Below are 22,369 nucleotides of genomic sequence, written 5' to 3'. Positions count from 1 at the left end.
GACCAGCTGTAGGGTGCTGGACAAAGGCCAGGGAACGTTCTGGATGGATAGATTGAAGAGCACAGACCCCAGGGGAGGAGAGAGAGGAGGAGGCGAGAGGGGAAAGACGGGAAAGAGGAGTGATGAGGAGAGGAGGAGAAGAGGAGTGATGAGAGGACAGGTGAGAGGAGAAGAGAACAGGGTGGATGATAAGGGGTAGGGGAGGGATCAATTGAAGGATTCCATGACAGGAGTTTCAGGAGAGAGATGGACAGATGTCATAGATGGGAAAGAGAGGTTGTGAATGGAGCGGTCCTCATAAAAAGGAAGAGAGAGAGGGATGAACCACGAAAGTTAATGAAAAAGAGAGAAAGATTGTCAACAGCAACAGAGGGTAAAGTTATTTACTGAGCTAACCGTTGATAAAGCCTGAGGGAAGAGACATTGTGGCAACACGTTAGGAGTGAAGGATTGTGGGAAGCCGGGGTGACACCGCAGGACAACCTTACATAAACAACCCCTCCTCCTCCACCTCCCATACCTTCTGATTCTCCTCTGCCCCATCTCCAAAGGGAGGGCTAGTTCAAACATGAAGCGTTGCTTCCACCCAGTGGCCAAAATGAGGATAACAGCTGCTCTGCTCCCCTCGGCCGTACTGGTTGATAATTCGACAAACTCTTGGTGTATTTTGCGTGAGTGAACGGCAAGTCTAAAACTCAAATCGCCCTTAGGTCGGCATGAGGGCCTATCCTGCCAAGTCCTCTAGGTGGACTTGAAGAACAATCCGTTTTCACCATCTGCCGTTACTTTCGAAGCTCAACCACAGTAAAATATGTCTGTAATCTCAAGGGAATCATCAACAATACTTTTTGGTGTGGATAATTAGCGCTTGTGCTACCTTGTTATGCCCGGTAGGAGTGTAACAAGCTACAAGTTCATCACAGGGTGCACTGATCCTTTTCAATCATGCGATGGCAGCAAAGCCTCGCTTTAAACATGAAAGCGAGACTTTCATGTTTCCCACACCAGGAACATATTCAAAAAGATTAAGTGCTGTTTGCTTTCTGTGCAAACCAGTACACTGGGTGTAGAGAGCAGGGCAGCACTGACACTGGGTGTAGAGAGGAGGGCAGCACTGACACTGGGTGTAGAGAGCAGGGCAGCACTGACACTGGGTGTAGAGAGCAGGGCAGTGAGGCACTGACACTGGGTGTATAGAGGAGGGCAGCACTGACACTGGGTGTATAGAGGAGGGCAGGGATGCACTGACACTGGGTGTAGAGAGGAGGGCAGCACTGACACTGGGTGTATAGAGGAGGGCAGGGATGCACTGACACTGGATGTAGAGAGGAGGGCAGCACTGACACTGGGTGTAGAGAGTAGGGCAGGGATGCACTGACACTGGGTGTATAGAGGGCAGCACTAACACTGGGTGTAGAGAGCAGGGCAGGGATGCACTGACACTGGGTGTATAGAGGAGGGCAGCACTAACACTGGGTGTAGAGAGGAGGGCAGCACTGACACTGGGTGTAGAGAGTAGGGCAGGGATGCTCTGACACTGGGTGTATAGAGGGCAGCACTAACACTGGGTGTAGAGAGTAGGGCAGGGATGCACTGACACTGGGTGTATAGAGGAGGGCAGCACTAACACTGGGTGTAGAGAGCAGGGCAGGGATGCACTGACACTGGGTGTATAGAGGAGGGCAGCACTGACACTGGGTGTATAGAGGAGGGCAGGGATGCACTGACACTGGGTGTAGAGAGGAGGGCAGCACTGACACTGGGTGTAGAGAGCAGGGCAGGGATGCACAGAGGGGCTGATGTGCTAGTTGAACAGCTAAATGTTAATGCTGTCTTTCCTGTCATGTGTACGAAACATTGCAAATTGAACATAAATGTTTAGTATCATTGCTCCACGTTAATGCCCATTTACGTGGAGCATTTAGGAAAACCTAAAATAGGAAAACACGATGAAAAAGCATAAGTAACAAGTCTGTAGAACAGTTTACTGAAAACAAATGTGCAAATAAAACAGAAATATATATACAAAAGTACAAACTATATACCTAAGGCATAAGGAGTCGAGTCCAGGGTCAGGGGTCTAGTCCAGGGGTGGAGGAACTGGGTCACGCCGGCCACTCAATGCCTGCACTAGCTGGCCCAGTGTACCAAGGAAAGCTTGATTAAAGGCTGCAGTTTCAGCATTCTCCTCCCTCCTCAAGGCTGCTTCCAGCTCCCTTGCTTGCACCGCATCATCGAGTGCCATCTGTAAATTCCGCTCCTGCTGTGCCCGGTTTAGTTCCTGCTGCTCCACATCGGCCGCCAGCATCTCCCTCAAGACAGTCAGATGTTCATCTTCCCGATGTCGTTTCCTCCTGCCTGGATAATAGTTAGGGTTTAATTTATCTTACCGGGTAATTTTTTATTTAATTACAATCCCAGGTATTTGCCATGTCTACCTGTGAATACACGCTGCGATGTCAGGTTGGCGGTGGATGTTGCCGGTGCAGGTGACGCCGGTGCCGGGGATGCCACTGCTACCGGTGCCAACGGGGCGTCATCGGAGTTCTCTTCGCTTATCGAAACGTCTTCTACAAGATTATACAAATTAATTGTTAATTACACAAACTACTGCAAAACACACAATATAGCAACACCAACTGGAAAATTGGACGTAAACATACACGTTGCACAATAGCACTAGCTTATATTTTCATCTTTTGTGCTGCCATAGAGTAGGCCTAGGCGTGTATATTTAAATAAGCAGTATATCGAATGCATGTTTGAATGCATGTATATTTTGCACAAATTAAAAGGAACAAAAAAAAGTACCATCCTTCAGTGACTCCAACAAATCTGTGGACAAATCCTCTTCCTTTCCAGTTCCATTGCTCGTAGGTTTATGGCCATATATTGCGTCCATCTGGTCGAACCACTTCCAACTCTTTCTGTGCGAACCACTCCCGCTGTTCTGGTCCTTGATAGACCTATAGTCACTTTTAAGTTTTTTTAACTTTTCCCTGCACTGTTGGAATGTCCTTTGGTATCCGTGTGCGGCCAACAATTCAGACACTTCCTGGTAGACCTTCTCCTTCCGAGTTGCCCCATCCAGCAGTCGCTGTATCCTTTCGTCGGCCACCAAACAGAGGAACGTCTGCACCTCCTCAATTAACCACCGCGTGGTTTTGAGGGGTGCCATCTATTCAAATTAACCACAGCATAAATTAAAAAAAAATTGCGGCCACTATAGTAGCTTTTTTGTTAAAAAATGGCGGGGTTCTGCCATTGATAGTATTCGTGCAGGATGCCCCATGTCGTTCAATAATGACGTCGTGACGCAATGACGACTTTCTCTGGCCAATCAGTGCGCAGGGTTTTTACGTCGCCCTCTGTTATCGCCTCAGCTTGCTTTGACCCTCATACCAAAAAGGGTCAGGTTGGTTACTAGTGCCAGGTTTGCCAGATGGAAAATTAAAAAGGCAAGTGTAGTGAAATCGAGCTGCTCCCATGCATGGAATAGCGCCAATATTTATGTCACAGCAGTCTCTCTCGGTGTGTGTGTGTGTGTGTGTATACGTGTGTGTGTGTGTGAGTGAGCAAGAGAGAGAGAGAAAGTGTTGGAGTAAGTTAAAGAAGTGGTCTTAAATTGCTTTCAAAGCTCCAGATTTGAACATGGGACTCTGCCAATTCATGATAACCAGACAGATTTGTTTTCCCTTATTTTTTCCCCCTTTGAACACTTTCCCTCTTTCTTTCAGGCAAACTTTAGATGTCCACATGAATAATTGTTTCAGTTTCCTTCTCGCATAAAACATGCCCTGACAGACACTCACATACAGTAGCCCTATTGTGTTTTTTGTAACTATTAAAGAAGGCTCTTCCTCCACTCTCTCCCTGTGTGTGTGTAACGGGGGTGTAAGAGACGTGGCCTTGCTCCGCCAGGGCCAACGTTCGCTGCCATCGGGAGTCGAACCTGCCACCTCTGGACTGCCAAGCGCAACCACTACCGACTACGCCAAAGAAAAGCTAGCTCTTCGTCGACGCGGGTGTCCTCTTACATACCTGAGGAGTGAGTTTCCCCGATTCCCACCGGTTACATGTGCATGCATGTGGAGCACCAGCACTGTCCTGATGCTCCACATGCTCGGTCCAGGTAGAGACGGCTGACATGAGCACCGCAGGCACATGTGTGCGTCTCTCTTCAGTCCTCACCGTGGCAACGAGTTGTGTGTGTGTTTTCTTTTCCAGCATTGTGCCTCAATGGACCGCAAACCACATGTCTGATCACAGGGCATGACCACTCCCTAGGAAAAACACATTCACATTGTACAGACATACACACAGATACACACACAGACAAGCACACATGTAACCTACAAGGGTAAAGCCATTGTACTGTATGCAAACATGGTTTATTGCATTCTCTTTAAAATCGCCAATGGAAACCTTCCTATTAAATAGGTGCTTGGTACAGAACACCAGAATAAAGCACACTACCATAACGTAGACACAAGTTACAGTAAACAATCAAGTTACATTGAGCAGTATTCGGACTGCAAATATCCCAAACGATTCCAAACTTCATTTGACCTTGTTTTGTCCTCTTAACGTCATAAATGGAAGTTGTGCTTCAGAGAAACAAACAATAGGAATGTTATCATTCTCTTCATTTAAGAAATATACACATACACACACACCAACCCCTACACAGTAATGTATACACAGAGAAAGCCCTTTAGGAAGTTAGCCTGAAGCAGAAAGAATGCATGCATTATCTGCATGACCCACAAGGGAGGGAAACATCACAGAATCATTTGGTCGTTCAAAAGGAGGTATTATCAAAAAAGCTACCTATCTCATATCAGCTTCAGCCAAATAAATAATTGCAATATAAGCCGAGAATGCATCCATCCAAACAATACAACTAGTCACAAATTCAGCTGCTGATTTGGGATCCTGTTCCTCTTCCTGCTTCAGGTACAATCAACCTGCCTTTACAACACAGCATCTGAGGTGCAACTGAGGCAGTGGGGTCGAAAGCCAAAGCCAACATGGCACCTTGAGACCCCGAGGACGGACATTGTGAGAAACATCCATCGTTAATTATTCATCCATCCAATTAGAATCAATAGTAAATTATGCATTTGCCCAATCACAATCAAGTGACCGTGGTCTCAGTGCCAACAAATAAATTCATTCATTCATCACTTCACTGTAGACATCACCCATCAAGTATCGTCACACTGAATTATGAGGATTGCGAACATGTTCTCCAAATTTTAAGAGATGCAAAATAAACATCTGTGCTACCTGAAAATCTAATCATAGGATCAACAACAAGAGTGAGTTACTGATGTAGAAAGAAAGTCAAAAGACGAAAACAAGAGAAAGAGATGGAGACAAATGGAGGTGCAGATTGAACCAGAGGGGGAGAGAGAGACAGAGAGAGAGAGACAGAGAGGGAGACAGAGAGACAGAGGGAGAGACAGAGGGAGACAGAGAGGGAGACAGAAAAGGAGACAGAGAGGGAGATAGAGAAGGAGACAGAGAGGGAGACAGAGAGAGAGACAGAGACAGAGAGAGAGACAGAGAGAGAGGCAGAGAGACGGAGGGAGACAGAGAGGGAAACAGAGAGGGAAACAGAGACAGAGAGAGTGACAGAGAGAGACAGAGAGAAAGAGACAGAGAGAGAGGCAGAGAAAGAGACAGAGAGGGAGACAGAGAGGGAGACAGAGAGACAGAGAGAGAGAGACAGAGGGGGAGACAGAGAGGGAGACAGAGAGACAGAGAGGGAGACAGAGAGAGAGGCAGAGAGGGAAGCAGAGAGGGGAGACAGAGAGACAGAGAGGGAGACAGAGAGAGAGGCAGAGAGACAGAGAGGGAGACAGAGAGGGAGACAGAGACGGAGAGAGAAGGCAGAGTTGGTCCCTTTCTAGCGGTCGGCAGTAGCCGTTGCCGTGACATTCAGTGACATCATGAACAGCGGGGATGTCCGTTTGCGATAGCGAGGGGCTCCAGACGCCAGGCTTCTGTTAGCCCAGACCCACGTCCAGCGACATCATCACCACAAAACCCAAGATGGACGTCCAGGAAGCCAGCTTTCCATTTCCACTGTTAGAAGAAGAGGAAGAGGGTGACATGTGAGAAACACAGGCACCTTCCTCAAAGTAACACTGTGTGTTTTTATGCCCTCTCCCCCTCCCCCTCCCCTCCCTCTCTCTCTACTCACCTGACTTGTGCCTCGGGTATGATGTCATCCACCACCACGTACACCATCGCCCCGGCAGCGAACGCCAGAGCGTACGGCAACAGCGGCTCCGCTAGCACCACGGCAACCGCGCCAAGCAGCCCAGCGATGGGCTCGACCATCCCGCTGAGCTGGCCGTACCTGAGGTGACCGAACACAGAGGGTGACAGGAGGGTTCAGTCAGAGAGGACTTCTCTCTGTCTAAGGTCACGAGGTGAACTTCATACAGCTCTATACATGTGACTTGAGGCCTCCCGCTCGTGAAAGCCTGGAGACAGCAGCTTGCAGGACCTTGCTGAGTTACGGTAATGTCCTGCATTCCCTTTGAAGGATAGACACATGATTACCCCATGCTGTATCCTAGAAGGACATGTTCTACAGTAGCTATATTTGGTACTGTTTACCCCAATGTAGATAAGTCACTCTGTAACCTACCCACTTTATTTATTTGAATACCAATGATTCCAGGCCTATTGCTGATAAAACATCCGGTCAACCCTTGTTATGGAGAGTCTTAAGTCTTTCCTCGGTCACCGACTGAACATCATCACAACAGGGTTAGTCTCCAGAATGGAAACGAGCAGGCCTGGAGGGATGCATTGTCAGTTCCATCACTCATATCAGTCATTCAGTTAGTCAGTCTCTGCTCATTCAGTAAGTACGTACACACACACACACACACACACACACACACACACAGCAGCTTTATACAGACCAGAAGGCTTTCCATGTGGACATCCCTGAACCCCTCAGAGGAAGGCTCACTGCAAGGCCTTCTGGGAAGTTCTGGATGCCAATCCCGATGGCCAGATTCCTGTGAGAGATGGAAACATAAGCACTCAGATCACGATCCTGAACTGACGGACTGGTAGTGTCCTCGCTGTTCAAGGTATCATTCATATAAAACCTGCAGTCAACATTATCAACACAACACACACACACACCACTCTATCAACATTCCTATCAAACTGTTTTCTCTGGAACCTAGTAAAGATCCTGGCCACTATGAAAGAAGATTCATGACAGCTTGTCAAGGAGAAGCTGCAAAGAAAAAGACAGAGAGAGAGAGAGAGAGAGAGAGACAGAGAGCATGAACCACACCGTAACCATTCATCATACAGTGATGGCACTGTGGGGCAGAAAGACATCTGGCCTCCTGTCAGAACAAAGACAGAGAGGAAGGGAAGGGGGGGGGAGATGGAGGGCAGGAAAGGGAGCGATCCAGAGTGTCCCTGGGAGATCTCCTTGTCTTCATTGAGGGTTTAGGGTTGGCTGAGGGGCAGTTCCATGGGATTATGTGAAGCCCTTTGTGACACTGCTTGCAAAAAGGGCTATACGAATACATTTTGGTTTGATTTGAGGGGGAGAGGGGGAGAGGGAGAGAGGGAAGGGAGGAAGAAAGGAGGGAGGGAAGAGGAGATGGGGGAGGAAGGAGGGAGGGAGGGAAGAGGAGATGGGGAGGAAGGAGGGAGGGAGGGAAGAGGAGATAGGGGAGGAAGGGAGGAGGAGATAGGGGAGGAAGGAGGGAGGGAGAGAAGAGGAGATGGGGGAGGAAGGAGGGAGGGAGGGAGGGAAGAGGAGATAGGGGAGGAGTGGAGACTCGCTTCCTCTCCTCCTGCTGCTGTTTCAGTGGATGGAAACATTGAGGGATTCCTCGGTACTCATTAGCACCCAACACATGCGATGCCTACACGTCCACATCCGTCCACATCCCTCCACCTCTCACTCCCTCTCTCTCCCCCATATTCTCTCTTGCCTTACTGTGTGATAATGTGAGCTACAAAACACCTCGTTAATACAGTCCTTCAAATGAGCATCATCTGCTTTCCGCACAGTATTGCAGGGTGCATCTTAGCCACTAGGCGGCAGCAGCACATAGCAGAGGGCCCTGATGTGCTGGCTCACAAAGAAACAGACACTCAGTACTCTGTCAGGATGATGGTCTCTCTCACACACATGGAGACACACACACACACACACACACACACACACTCGGGTGGATTTACCTGGCACTCTCAAATGTGGCAGAAGAAGTCTTTCCAATGGCTCCAAATCCCACTCCTACAGCCAAGCCCTCTGCAAGAGGAACACACACACACACTTTGTCAAAGATGCACATGTTCCAAGGGGCATGGGGAGTAGAGAAAGACAGAAACAAAGACAGAGTGAATAAGACAGAGAGAATAAAGATAGAGACAAACTGCAGTGGAGAGATAAGCAACAGAGACAGAAGACAAAGAATCTCTCTCTCTCTCTCTCCTTCCATCACCTCTTTCTCTCTCTCCCTTTTCTCAACATAACATCATCAGGTCCCACAACTAGTTCTGTAATCAGCACTAAGTGGCATGTTTAAGGCCAAGGTCGACACCATTATAAACAAGCATTGCATCGGATGAGAGAGGCCCTCAAATATCCATCTTGCATCGCATGAGAGAGGCCCACAAATATCCATCGTGCATCGCATTAGAGAGGCCCTCAAATATCCATCTCTCTCTCTGCATTTCTTTTTCTCTCCCCCTCTCTCAGGGGAAGCATCACCCAGTGACTACGAGGTTATGATGAAACTGTCTCTCTGCATTTGGGTGACTGGTTATTGTTGCAGCACAGAGTAAAACTCATTTCCCCACCTTGGACTGTAAAGACAATCCAATCGAAGCTCATCTAATGCGATCCCTTTCTCACACAGACACACACAAACACATGTACAGACACACTAAAACCTGGGCAATCTCTTCCTGTGACTGTTGGGAAGATATAACATCATGAAATGGAAGACAAAACAATAGTAGAACACAGAAAAGGGAGAGAGTAAAACCCTACGCAGACAGGCAGACAGGCAGACAGGCGGGCAGACAGACAGACAGACAGACAGACAGGCAGGCAGGCAGGCAGGCAGGCAGACAGACAGGCGGACAGGCAGACAGGCGGGCAGGCTGACAGACGGACAGACGGGCAGGCTGACAGACGGACAGACGGGCAGGCTGACAGACGGACAGACGGGCAGGCTGACAGACAGTGTGCGTGTGTGTGTGTGTGTGTACGAGTGAGAGAAAGAAAGGGAGCGTGTGTGTTGAAGGCCATTATGCCAGCATGCCCTTGATGTTATATGCTCTTTTAAAGAAACCAATCCCGGCTCTGTTAGTAGATGCAGACACACACTTCCACATTTCCACTCCACCCCCTTTTCTTTCTGTCCACATCAAATAAAAACCATCGTCTCCTGAAGGTCTGGAACAGAGTGTTTTCTATAAAAGGGGAAGCGCTCCCTCTCATTCATATTCACCTCACACACCCATCCTCGTTTTACTGTACACTTAGTAAACTTTCAACGACTCCCAAAAATTCATTGTCCTTTGTTCCCCCTTCCTTCCCCTCCTCCCCTCCCCCTGTCCTCTTCACCTCGTTCCTCCTCCTCCTCCCTCCATTCCACCCTGTCCACTGTGCCATCTTCCTTCAGCCACCAACCAACCACCCCTCGCAGCCCTCCGCTGCCTTCCTCCTCCTCTCCCCCACACACTCATTTCTAAGTTCGAATTCTACGTCCCGTGCTACTTAGCATCAGAGGAGTCACCGCAGGCTGGCTCTGAGGACAAACACCACGTACAACCGCTCGGCTTCTGGCGCGCCGTTACCATGCCGACCGGCGGAGACAACACTTCAGACGGCGCTCTGATTGGTGACTGAAAGACCCTCGAGTGCGCCAAGACAACACAGAGACCAAGATGTCTGCCATCTCCGCGGAGGGACATCCGGGCTCGGATGGGTTTGTGTTCCTGGAGACACAAACCCACTCCAGGCCGCGCTGCGCTGAAGCCTAGCCTCTAACCCCCACTTCAAAGCCCCGAAGGTGAACACGCCTTCTCTGAAGAAGGTCCGTTTTCATTTAGTCATTTGAGAGGTCCAGACTGATATGAACCCTCCTTATGTGCCGTGTCCTTACTGGTAAATGCAGAAATGAAAACCAGATTGGATGAGGGGAGGGGAGGGGGGTGGGGGTACTAGCTGTCAATCTACACACTGCCACTCAGACTGTTCAGTTTCTCATATCAGGTACTTGTGCGACACACTGAAGTCATCCCAGACATCGCTGTCACCTCCCTCCCTGCAGGCTGGCATTAGGTTGTCACACAGAAATGTGTGGCCTGGTTGGAGTTACAGTAAATTAAGTTGGAGTAGAATGCCCTCCATATGTACTGACCCAGAATGCATCAGGCAGGGGAAGTGTGGACAACTCACTTTTGACACACGGACAAGATCTGGACTGCATCTTACACTTTATTCAAAGAGATCAATCAAGCACACACAACAAACACACAAGCACACACACACACACATCAGTAAGTACCCTAGATCTACCCAAACAGATACAGCACACAAACGTAACATATGATACACAACATGAGAAAATATTCCAATATATACTCACTAACTACAAAGTGGCTCATCTAAATGACCTTTAACCAGAGTATGTGTGTCTCTCCATATCTTGGTAGCCTACATACAACTGATGCCTTTGGGAGAGTGAGAGGAGAGGAGGAGGGAAGATGAGGAGAGATGCAGCTCTTGTGAAAACACCTGTGATCCAAGGAAGGGGGGGGGGGGAAGAGAGATAGATGGAGGGACCGGAGAAAGAGAGAGCAGTGGAAAGAGAAGCACTTGAATTACCTCAGCATTTGTAAACACAAACTCTGATAAAAGCCACCGCCAGCGCTTCAAAGAACATACGCCATGCCTGAGGGCGGGCACACTGCCAACCAGGGATTTTAATTGGCCCAAAGGGCCCAGGGCACGGCCTGGAGCTGGGCAATTATTGGTTAGTCTGTGTGGATGTTGTCATCTCCATTGATGCAGCTGTGAGTTAGATGCAAAACAACTTCCTAAACTTGGAGGCTCTGTCACTCTACTTTGATGCTAACCCTAATCTGTTGAATACAAATGGCCATGTTCGTGTGTACGTTGTGTGTGTCTGTGTGTGCTTGCATGTCTGCGCTGACCAGCCGCAGTCTCCTCTCAACAAATAAGAGGTTGACAGCTTCAGACATTTGATTCTCATTCCAGCAGGGTTCCAAAAACAATCACAAAATTCAGATTACTTACACAGCACACACACACACACACAAGCATCTGAGCACACACACTCTGACCATTGGTATTCAATCCATCCTTACACTTTGCTGCTGTGGACCAGCATCGGACCAGGAGTCTGACAGCAAACAGATCTTATTAGGCCCAGAGATCAGCGCTGCCCAGGTTGTTACATCAGGGGCGCCCAAGAGATCAGATTAGCCCCAGAGAGAAAAGCTGCCCTCTCTCGATGCACATGTCAAGGTGGCTTATTGAAAAGCACCTTACTGCCACTTCTAAGCTGCACATCTGGCTGGCTGAGAGAGAGAAAGAGAGAGCGCGTTGGGGAGCGTGTGAAACGAGGAGTGGCACTGCTCTAACGGTGGAAAGGTGAGCTGTGCGTCACCCCAGCATGTTCCTGACGCCACGGCCCCCAAGGGGCTCCTAGAGCCCGGGGCTGCTGCGTCCCACGAAACAAGCGCTCATCGAGCGCTCACACACACTTCCCCCTCGGCCCTCATCACCCCGCACGAGAACGGATGCAGCGTTCCTTCAAGATCAGCCTGACGTCCAGGATGTTGTTTACCAAACATTGTAAACAATAACATCGAATATGGGAATCCATCCAAACTTCTCGTCACGTGCTACTTCCGTTAATTAAAAAGACCACATATCACGATCAGATGATTGATTAGGAGTCTTTGTTTCCTGGGTCGATCCACGCGGCAGGTTTCCAATCCATATTTAATTAGAAGGTGTGGAGAGGTCATTGATGGAGACATAGGGGGTACCGGCGTGAGAGCTTACCTAGCAACAATACTAGATTCAGTTCCGGGGAGAGAACTGAAGTGTGTAGTGTGTGGTGTGTGTGTGTTGTGTGTGTGTGTTGTGTGTGTGTGTGTGTGCGAGTGTCATCCTCACCTGGGATATTGTGGATGGTGATGGCCAGGATGAGGAGGACAATCCGTCGCCAGCTGTTCCTCTCTTTCTCGCTTTGTCCTGCTTCTTCCTGTTGCCTGACGCCAGCTTCCTGTCCCTCGGAGTGTCCTGAGTGGGCTCCTTTCCGCCGCTGGTACACCTCACCGTTATCTATCTTATCTGTATGGAAGAGAGAGAGAGAGAGAGAGAGAGAGAGAGAGAGAGAGAGAGAGAGCAACGTTCACATAACATTCATACAACCTATACACCTTCAAATAACCTGTACCATCCACATGACCCTCATGCACTCTCTCCCACAACATCCCTGCCGTATCGAAGACTCCACGTTTTGACAATGAGCCTGTTGGCTGAGATGTGGTTCCTTGTGTGATGTGGCTTGTAAACAGACAGTTCCTGGACTGCACAGACGTACAGTCGAGCTATGCACTTCTGACCCTGGATGTTCTCCTGTACTTTCTACGCACTGTTTGTACATCGTTCGGGATGAATTTGTCTGCTAAATGAATAAAGAGGGCAGAATCATTATTTATTTAACTTGATCAGATGAACAGAGTAGAGAGAGTACACACCATGTCAGAAGTGTTTTTAAGGGTTTGGTCTACATAATTCAGACATACTGTACATCAGATTATTTATTCACCATGTGGAGAACTCCAGTGAACGATAGACATCTACTGAAGCGTACGTTATCAAACGACTGAACTAAAATTGTTCAACTTGGTGAAGCCAGAATAATGAGTGTGTCAGAGTTATTACCAACAGCAACGGAGTTCGGGAGACATCTCTTCTAAAACTATGTAAACAACAACATCACTGTGATTCAATACGGAATATTGGCTCTGGGATTCCGGAAGGTTCCAGAAGATGCAGATCAACTATTGACCTTCATTACGCAGAGTGCTGGCCACATCATCTACATAGCCCCACCTCCACGAACAGAGGTAATTATCTGGACTGCAAAGGTCAAACGCGCCTCCATTTCCCTGAAGTCAATCTAATATCTCCACCCCCGAACAACGTACAGTGAGATGTAAAAAGGTCAATACGCTTCCTTCTATTCCTCCCTCCCTCTCAAGTAATCTTTGACACAACACTTGGAGACACAGTCAAATGGGCAGTGAACAGCCCCACAGAAATCCATCCTTTGTTGGGTTTTTCCCACCTGACCTTTGCGGGGCTTTGGGGGTTTATTGATTAGCCCGTTGATCCATAGATGAATGGATTAAGAGAGCCCTAATCTGTAATCTAGGCAAGAGTTTGAGGTGAAACTATTGGGAGTCAGGTGGCTGAGCGGTGAGGGAAGCGGGCTAGTAATCCGAAGGTTGCCAGTTCGATTCCCGGTCATGCCAACTGACGTTGTGTCCTTGGGCAAGGCACTTCACCTTACTTGCCTCGGGGGAATGTCCCTGTACTTACTGTAAGTCGCTCTGGATAAGAGCGTCTGCTAAATGACTAAATGTAAATGTAAGTTACCCCACGGCAAACCTTTTGAAAATCGGTGTTTTAAAACCGTTCTATTGTCATTTAAATCCGCCAGTGAAAAGAAGCTTTAACGTCGTTCATTCTGAAATTGATGGCTGATGCATAATAGATGACAAATATTCCGCAGTCATTTGAATTCAGAAACATAATTTCACTTTGCAGAAATAGCCTAATTGATTTAACCTACGTGCGTCACTCAGGACATTTACATAATTTTCGAAATAATAGAAACCATGTGTTGCATTTAAACTGAATTCCCTACAGTCCCTTTGCTACTGACTTAGTGATGGATGGAGGAATGGATGAAGGAATGCAGAAACCAGGTCAGAAGTAAACCTCCAAAAACTAAAGCCCTGTTCAGATAAAGTAATGCAGATAAGTCCAATCCTACTGTCTTACGCTGGAAACAGTGTATGAAATACTTCCGTTTATATTCGTCACACTTTTTATACAATGGTTATACCATCGTTATACTATATTTAAACTCGCTGTACACTATCCACAATGTTTTGTCCTTGGTCACTGAAATCCTGTGACGAATCAAAATTCCAAACACACTACAAAAGAGCGTGTGGAGAGAGGCTCATTACAGAAACCTTAAGAGTTCGAAAACTGTGTTGATTTGGGAGAGGAGGGGGGGGGGGACCCAGATGTATGAAGTGTCAAACCATTTCAACAACAACAACTGCCACTTACACTAGCAGCAGAGCAATCAAGCTGTCTCCATGGTCGTGTCGATGTTGTTGTTTGAGATGTTTCTCCTCTCTAGTCATATTTGTTATGTCTCTCTAATGGCCGCTCTGGATCAATAGTCCTAAAGGAGGAGTTAGCGAGGAGAGTGGATGGAGGAGTGGAGGAGCGTGGAGGAGAGAGGATGAGGAGTGTAGGAGAGAGGAGGAGGAGTGGAGGAGTGTGGAGGAGGAGTGGAAGAGAGTTGGTGGAGTGGAGGAGCGTGGAGGAGGAGTGGAGGAGCGTGGAGGAGCGTGGAGGAGCGTGGAGAGAGGATGAGGAGTGTAGGAGAGAGGAGGAGGAGTGGAGGAGTGTGGAGGAGGAGTGGAGGAGAGTTGGTGGAATGGAGGAGCGTGGAGGAGGAGGAGAGTGGAGGAGAGTGGGTGGAGGAGAGTGGAGGAGCGTGGAGGAGGAGTGGAGAAGGGAGGAGTGGAGGAGAGTGGGTGGAGGAGAGTGGAGGAGCGTGGAGGAGAGTGGAGGAGTGTGGAGGAGGAGTGGAGGAGAGTGGACAGAGGAGTGGAGGAGAGTGGGTGGAGGAATGGAGGAGCGTGGAGGAGCGGGGCTGAGAGGAGCCCCGCTCTGCCCTGTCACACGCTGGTCCCTGCAGACGTGGAGGAGACGGTCTGAACACCGCAGCTGCCCTGCGCTACACTGCAGTGGCCAGAACACAAATAGAAAACTCTGATTACTGTTTCTGGACGGACGCACAGGTGGATGTGTGTCAGAGCAGAGGGAGAGAGCGAGAGCGGGGGAGATGGAGGGACAGGGGGAGAGACGGCAAGAGACATGCAGCAGCGAGGGGAGAGAAGAAGGAGGAGAGGGGTAATAAGAGGGGAGAGCGGAGGAGAGAAAGGGGAGAGCGAGGAGGGAGGAAAGGCGCAAGTGGAAGAGAGGAGGAAAGAGACGGACAGCATGAAAGAGAGAGAGGAAAAGAGAGAGAGGAAAAGAGAGAGAACAAGAGGAGAGCGTGAAGGAGAGAATGCTCGACAAGGAAGATGAAGTGTACCGCTGCCGGGTAGGGGGGGGGGGTGAAACATAGCACACAGCTGCAATCAAGCCCCACACTCCTTCTGCCTCTTACACACACACACACACACACAAATACAGACAACCCTCCATCAGACACTTCAACTGATTGCAGCCTGCAGGTTATTAAGGATTGACATACCACACCGCCCACCGTTACATGACAAACATGACGTCCACACGCCTCGTGCACATATCAAACACTGTTCAAACACACCACACGTCACTAACATGGCAGTCACTTCAACCCAGCAACACACACCACCCGGGAGGGGTGGAGGAGGGGAGGGGGGGGGGGGGGGGGGGGGAAGGGGCGACAAAAAAGGGGGGGAGGGGGGGAGGACAAGAAGGGTGGTCAAGGCAATTCGATGGTGACGGAGGAAGTCACCGTTATTCATTAACACATCATTAACACTGTAAACACATGGCTATCCTCAGACACAAAGTCAATGGTGCCCACACATGTACGAGCACATGGGCGGTGTCACACTGCACACACATCCACACGCACACACACACACACACACACTCATGAATACAGACACAAAACATTTGCATACAGCTATTATGAGCAATAAATAAATAAATACATCTCAAACACTCTTGAAGTCATCAGGAGTGTGTTGTGACGGGATGTAAGAGGGGCCTCTTCCTGCTTTGGTTGATAGACAATCTGAAGACATCCGGAAGCAGCTGTCTGTCACTGTGACTGACAGGCTGGCTGCTATTCACTGAATCATTCAGAGAATCATTGTGCCCTCAGACAGGTGAGGCTAAGCACACACACACACACACACACGCAGACACACACACAGTCACACACAGATACATTTGACACATACACCTTTAGTTTTACTCGCAAAGTGTTCATTTCGCAGACGCTTTTATCCAAAGTGATGTTCAAATTGTGCATATGGAAAATACAGCAGAAAGTCAAGGATCAGAAGTGCGTAGTTCTAGCAATATTTGGTGGTCAGTCAAGGAATGCTCAGTATTCACTGACAACAGCACAAATTAAGCTCAGTGCCAGTCTGCCTCAGTCTCTAAGGGAGGCCAGTAACTGGACATAAGGATGGATTCTTAAATAGCATGTGTGTAAAGGTGGAATGAATTACACATACAGTTTGTGTTTAGATAAGACAACTTGTCGTATGTAGCTAGCATGGACGTGACTGGACTATGCTGAGGGGCTAACGACATGGATTCCAAAGGTAATGATGTTGTGATATAGGCTCCATGATCGAGATCCTTTTCTATCGTGCTCTCTCGTTCCTCCTCTGCCTTCTCCCCCTTGCTCCCCCTCTGTCTCTCCTCCTCCCCCTCCTCCTCCTCTCACCTGACCCTCCTCGCCCTCCTCCTCCTCTCGCCTGACCCTCCTCACCCCGGTCTCCTCTGCGCTCTGCTGGTCTGTAATTACTGTCATTCTCCTCCTCAGTCACACTCAACCTTCACCCTTTCTTTATTACCTCAGGAACACACACACACACAGATTCAGACACACACATATGCACTCAAGAGACACGCACAAACACACACAGACCAAAACACATCAACACTCAGAAACACACCATACCACTCACACACACACACACAGTCAACCGCTCAAACACACACAGACGCTCAACCAAACACTCATGACAGGCACACAAACATGCCATTAGTCATAACTTTAACCCCATACTGACCTTCCTATGGAGCAATTCACATGTCAGAGCTCTATTGTGACCATTAGCAGTCCTCACTGATGGCTCGAAATCTCCAAATCAGTACGACAACAGCCCTTCACAATATAAACACACACATATATATATGGCACTTTCTGTACCGAAGACACACTGGAACTAACACACACGCACGCACACAGCAGACAGAGGGTAAAGTCATCCATCTTTATCTCCAGTGGAAATGAGGCGTTTAACTGTGGCCTGACTATTGGCAAGACCAGGATAATGGACACGCACGCACACGCACGCACGTACACAGACACACACACACACCCACGTACACAGACACACACCCACGCCGACGGTTGTCATTGCCACTCTGTAAGATGCTGTGAGAAATGGGACGATAAAGAAGGCTGGAGAGGCCAGGTAACCACACAATGCAGACCACTCATCACTTGGTGTGTGAGAGAGAGTGAGTGAGTGAGTGAGTTAGTGAGAGAGAGAGACAGTGAGATAGAGAAAGATGTGCCATAGAAAGACAGTAAGAAAGAGATAAAAGGAGGGAATAAGAGAGGGAGAGAGAGGGAGGTCGAGTGAGCGAGAGAAATCAAAGAAAGAGTGAGAAGCAGCCGTATTCGCTTCAACGTCCTCAGTGAATGCCAACGTACTTAGCGACATCCGGCATTCAGCTACTCTCCTGAGAAACCCTTAACCAGGAGCGACCCAACGTTCTTCAGAAGAGGCAGCCTGACCTGAGATGGAGTCCAGGGCGAGGCAAACAGAGAGAGCTCCTGCACCAGGCTGCACAGGGCCATACTGAGGGGCTGCTCAGGGCCACACTGAGGGGCTGCTCAGGGCCACACTGAGGGGCTGCTCAGGGCCACACTAAGGGGCTGCACAGGGCCACACTGAGGAATGCTCAGGGCCACACTGAGGAATGCTCAGGGCCACACTGAGGGCTGCTCAGGGCCACACTGGGGGCTGCTCAGGGCCACACTGAGGGCTGCTCAGGGCCACACTGAGGGCTGCTCAGGGCCACACTGAGGAATGCTCAGGGCCACACTGAGGGCTGCTCAGGGCCACACTGGGGGCTGCTCAGGGCCACACTGAGGGCTGCTCAGGGCCACACTGGGGGCTGCTCAGGGCCACACTGGGGGCTGCTCAGGGCCACACTGAGGGCTGCTCAGGGCCACACTGAGGGCTGCTCAGGGCCACACTAAGGGGCTGCACAGGGCCACACTGAGGAATGCTCAGGGCCACACTGAGGAATGCTCAGGGCCACACTGGGGGCTGCACAGGGCCACACTGAGGAATGCTCAGGGCCACACTGAGGGCTGCTCAGGGCCACACTGGGGGCTGCTCAGGGCCACACTGAGGGCTGCTCAGGGCCACACTGGGGGCTGCTCAGGGCCACACTGGGGGCTGCTCAGGGCCACACTGGGGGCTGCTCAGGGCCACACTGGGGGCTGCACAGGGCCACACTGAGGGGCTGCTCAGGGCCACACTGGGGGCTGCTCAGGGCCACATTGGGGGCTGCTCAGGGCCACATTGGGGGCTGGCTCAGGGCCACACTGAGGGCTGCTCAGGGCCACATTGGGGCTGGCTCACTCACTGGTCCTCACACCGCACCCTACCCTTCCATCCTCTTAGTGCAACTCAAACAGGCAGGGTGTGTGTGTGTGTGTGTGTGTGTGTGTGTGTGTGTGTGTGTGTGTGTGTGTGTGTGTGTGTGTGTGTGTGTGTGTGTGTGTGTGTGTGTGTGAGCCAGTGGGATAAAAGTGACTGCATAATTGGGCTGTGAGATAAAGACAAGGAAAGAGAAGAGGTAGATGAGGAAGATAGACCGAGCTGAGTGACCCCCACGCATGTCTGTGTTCTTTGGGAGCTTAAGATAATGTCTGTGCATGTTACCTGTCATTCAACCACTGGTAGTTGTTGCTAGGTAACAGCCGGACTCTGGTGGAGATGCAGATATGAGTGAATTTGATATGACTGTGGAGTGCCACAAATACACACACACGCACGCACACAGTAGTATCAACACACACACAGAAAGACTGGGCAAACAATAAAAGGGCTAAGCCAAACAATGTGTTCCTTGTTGATAAGGAAGTAAAGCGAGCGAAAGGGAAAATGTAGAAAGAGGTGGGGGGGGGGACAGAGACAAATAAACAGAAAGGGGAACAAGAGAAAGAAACATAGGGATATGGGGGGACAAGAGAAAGAGTGAGAGAGAGAGAGTGACATAGACAGAGAGAGAGAGAGAGAGAGAAAGAGAGAGAGAGAGAGAGAGAGAGAGAGAGAGAGAGAGACAGACAGAGAGAGACAGAGAGAGACACAGAGAGAGAGAGAGAGAGAGAGAGAGAGACACAGAGAGAGAGAGAGAGAGAGACAGAGAGACAGAGAGACAGAGAGACAGAGAGAGAGAGAGAGAGAGAGAGAGAGAGAGAGAGAGAGAGAGAGAGAGAGAGAGAGAGAGAGAGAGAGAGACAGACAGACAGACAGACAGAGACAGAGAGCGAGAGCGAGAGCGAGAGCGGGGAGATGGAACACCATGCTAAGGTGCTCTGACCAGAAAGGTCTGCATCAATCAGATCATCTCTTAATATCACTGAGCAGTCTCTGGGAAAATAGGCCTCTCCCACACACATAGGGGTGGGGAGGGAGACAGGAGGGGGTAGGGAGGAGAGAGTGAGGGGGGAGGCGAGGAGGGGTTGAAGAGAGCGAGGAGGGTTGAGGGGGAGGAAGAGTCAGACACACACCAGGTGAGACACGACACAAGAGGGAAACCAACAACTGAGGGAGAGCATTTTTAAGTATTACGTAACAATGACATTTTCATGCAGTATTAGACAGAGACTGTAACGACATAGTTACAGTACGTCATACGAAGATGGAAAACTGTAGTCCTTAACTGGGAGGCGCTCAGTCTTCAGCTGTCTGCTGATGCCGTAGCTGGAGGGACACCACAGACAGACATCACATGACATCACATGCTCCCCTAACTCACAGAGACAGAACTGGAACAGGGTTGCTCCTCTGGCGGCCATCTTGTTCCCACACACACACACACACAAACACACACATGCAAACACACATACATGTTCGTTCACACACACACACACACTCACATTCATACAGGTTCACACACACGCTCACACTCACTCCCACACACGAGGAGACGTAGCGTTAGCAAGGTTGAGAACAGATACAGAGGCCAAGACTTTGGAACCTCTGACAGTCCAGGATAGCATCTAACTCTGCAGGCAGACCAGGATAGCATCTAACTCTGCAGGCAGACCAGGATAGCATCTAACTCTGCAGGCAGACCAGGATAGCATCTAACTCTGCAGGCAGACCAGGATAGCATCTAACTCTGCAGGAAGACCAGGATACCCAGGACCCCAAAGTGAATTCTTTACATGAGCGAAGCCTAGTTCAGGCCCTCAGGCACCGCGGGTCATCTCGCTCATTAGCTACACCTGTGTGACTCTAAGCCCATAGGTCCATGTCAGGAAGGGGCGGGAGTAGAAAAGCAGCACAAATGCACGTACACTCACCCCCGGCTTGTCGTTGATTCAGTGCTGCTGCCATCCCCCACCATCTCCATGTCCCCGTGTTGTCTGCATGTTACTGTCCATAAGGGGGATTTTTTATCTAGTTGCTCTCTGGTCTCATATTGTTTGTATGAATGTTTAGAGGCAGTAGAGTGCTTCCTCTAGATAGAACCACTCTGCCAGAAGTAAAAACCTATTTCCATCAGCTATGGTTATCGATCAATAGTCAAATCGATATGTGAGTGTCATGACAGACATACATACTCATGCATAACGGATGAAGGGAACGATACTGGTTGTGTGTGAGTGTGTGTGTGTTTTGGGGATGGACAGCAACATGTGTACAGTAGCAACGGTAGCAAAATCATTGAAGATGAATTATTCCAGATGACATCATGCATGTCCCGGTTCTCTCCAATCCACATGCTCCACAGCCAAGCAATGATCTCGCCTCAAGTCCCAATGCTCCATAGGTACATGGTTCTATTGTATCTAGTCCCAATGCTCAGCAGGTACACAGTTTGAGGCAGTTTCTGTCCACTCTTACTGTGTTCAGCCGCCTGGCTGCCCCCTCACCCACTCTCCAGCCTGGGGGAGCGGGCGAGGAACGCTGGCCCCGGCCCTGGAGCTGTGGGGCTTGCAGGACGGCACATGGTTCACTAGGGAAGGTACAGTTGTGTTCAAAATAATAGCAGTGTTTTTTTTTATGTGAATAAAGCTCAAAATACTTGTGTACAAAATCTCATTTTTTGTTTCCATTGGTTGGGAACACTGCACATTATATTTTACATTAAAACATGACATGACAAGAAAATGACGGAAATAAATATATTGGGCTGTTACGAAAAATAGCAGTATCTGCATTATTCATTACAAACTTACAAAAAGTAAATATTTAGCATTCCTGTGAATCAATAAACAGGTTTTTCTATTGGATTAAGGTCCGGGGATTGGGCTGGCCACTCCGTAACATTTATTTTGTTGGTCCGGAACCAAGATGTTGCTCGCTTACTGGTGTGTTTGGGATTGTTGTCTTGTTGAAACACCCATTTTAATGGCATTTATTCTTCAGCAAAAGGCAGCATGACCTCTTCAAGTATTTTGATATAAGAAAATTGATCCATGATCCCTGGTATGCGATAAATAAGCCCGACACCACAGTAAAAGAAACAGCCCCATATCATGATGCCTGCACCACCATGCTTCACGGTCTTCAGAGTGTACTGTGGCTTGAAACAAGAGCTCAGGGGTCATCTGACAAACTGTCTGCGGCCCTTGGACCCGAAAAGAACAATCTTAAAATGTTTTCCATTTCTCTTTAGGCCAGTCCACATGTTCTTTTTGCAAATTGTATCCTCTTCAGCACATCTTGGTTCCGGACCAACAAAATAAATGTCATGGAGTGGCCTGCCCAATCCCCGGACCTTAATCCAATAGAAAACTTGTGGGGTGACATCAAACATGCTGTTTCTGAGGCAAAACCAAGAAATGCAGAGGAACTGTGGAAGGTTGTCAAATCATCCTGGGCTGGAATACCCGTTTACAGGTGCCAGAAGTTGGTTGACTCCATGCAGCACAGATGTGAAGCAGTTCTCACAAACCGGTGGTTATACAACTAAATATTAATTTATTGATTCACAGGAATGCTAAATCTTTACTTTTTGTAAGTTTGTAATGAA

At 49.1% G+C, this 22,369-nt stretch overlaps 1 protein-coding gene across 3 annotated transcripts in view; it reads right to left on the bottom strand.

Moving 5' to 3' along the window:
* Positions 1-1,974: 1,974 nt before the first annotated feature.
* LOC136950805 (zinc transporter ZIP11-like) overlaps positions 1,975-22,369 on the bottom strand; it is a 53,179-nt gene continuing 32,784 nt past the window's right edge. For 2 of the 3 annotated variants that reach the window (XR_010877507.1, XR_010877508.1), the window contains exons 6-14: positions 12,212-12,388; positions 8,233-8,302; positions 6,942-7,040; positions 6,209-6,367; positions 4,516-6,090; positions 4,042-4,283; positions 2,812-3,178; positions 2,439-2,570; positions 1,975-2,358 (exon numbers count right to left, since the gene is read on the bottom strand). Coding sequence is in view for 1 of the 3 variants with exons in the window: in XM_067245279.1 (XP_067101380.1) it covers positions 6,012-6,090; positions 6,209-6,367; positions 6,942-7,040; positions 8,233-8,302; positions 12,212-12,388 (584 nt within the window). In the remaining 2 variants the exon portion in view is untranslated. Of the gene's footprint in view, positions 2,359-2,438; positions 2,571-2,811; positions 3,179-4,041; positions 4,284-4,312; positions 6,091-6,208; positions 6,368-6,941; positions 7,041-8,232; positions 8,303-12,211; positions 12,389-22,369 lie in introns of those variants that run through there. The other variant, XM_067245279.1, reaches the window with a different exon arrangement.

This window comes from Osmerus mordax, chromosome 10, assembly GCF_038355195.1.
Source record: "Osmerus mordax isolate fOsmMor3 chromosome 10, fOsmMor3.pri, whole genome shotgun sequence".
Classification (NCBI taxonomy): Eukaryota; Metazoa; Chordata; class Actinopteri; order Osmeriformes; family Osmeridae; genus Osmerus; species Osmerus mordax.
This window is presented reverse-complemented; position numbering and strand designations above follow the sequence as displayed.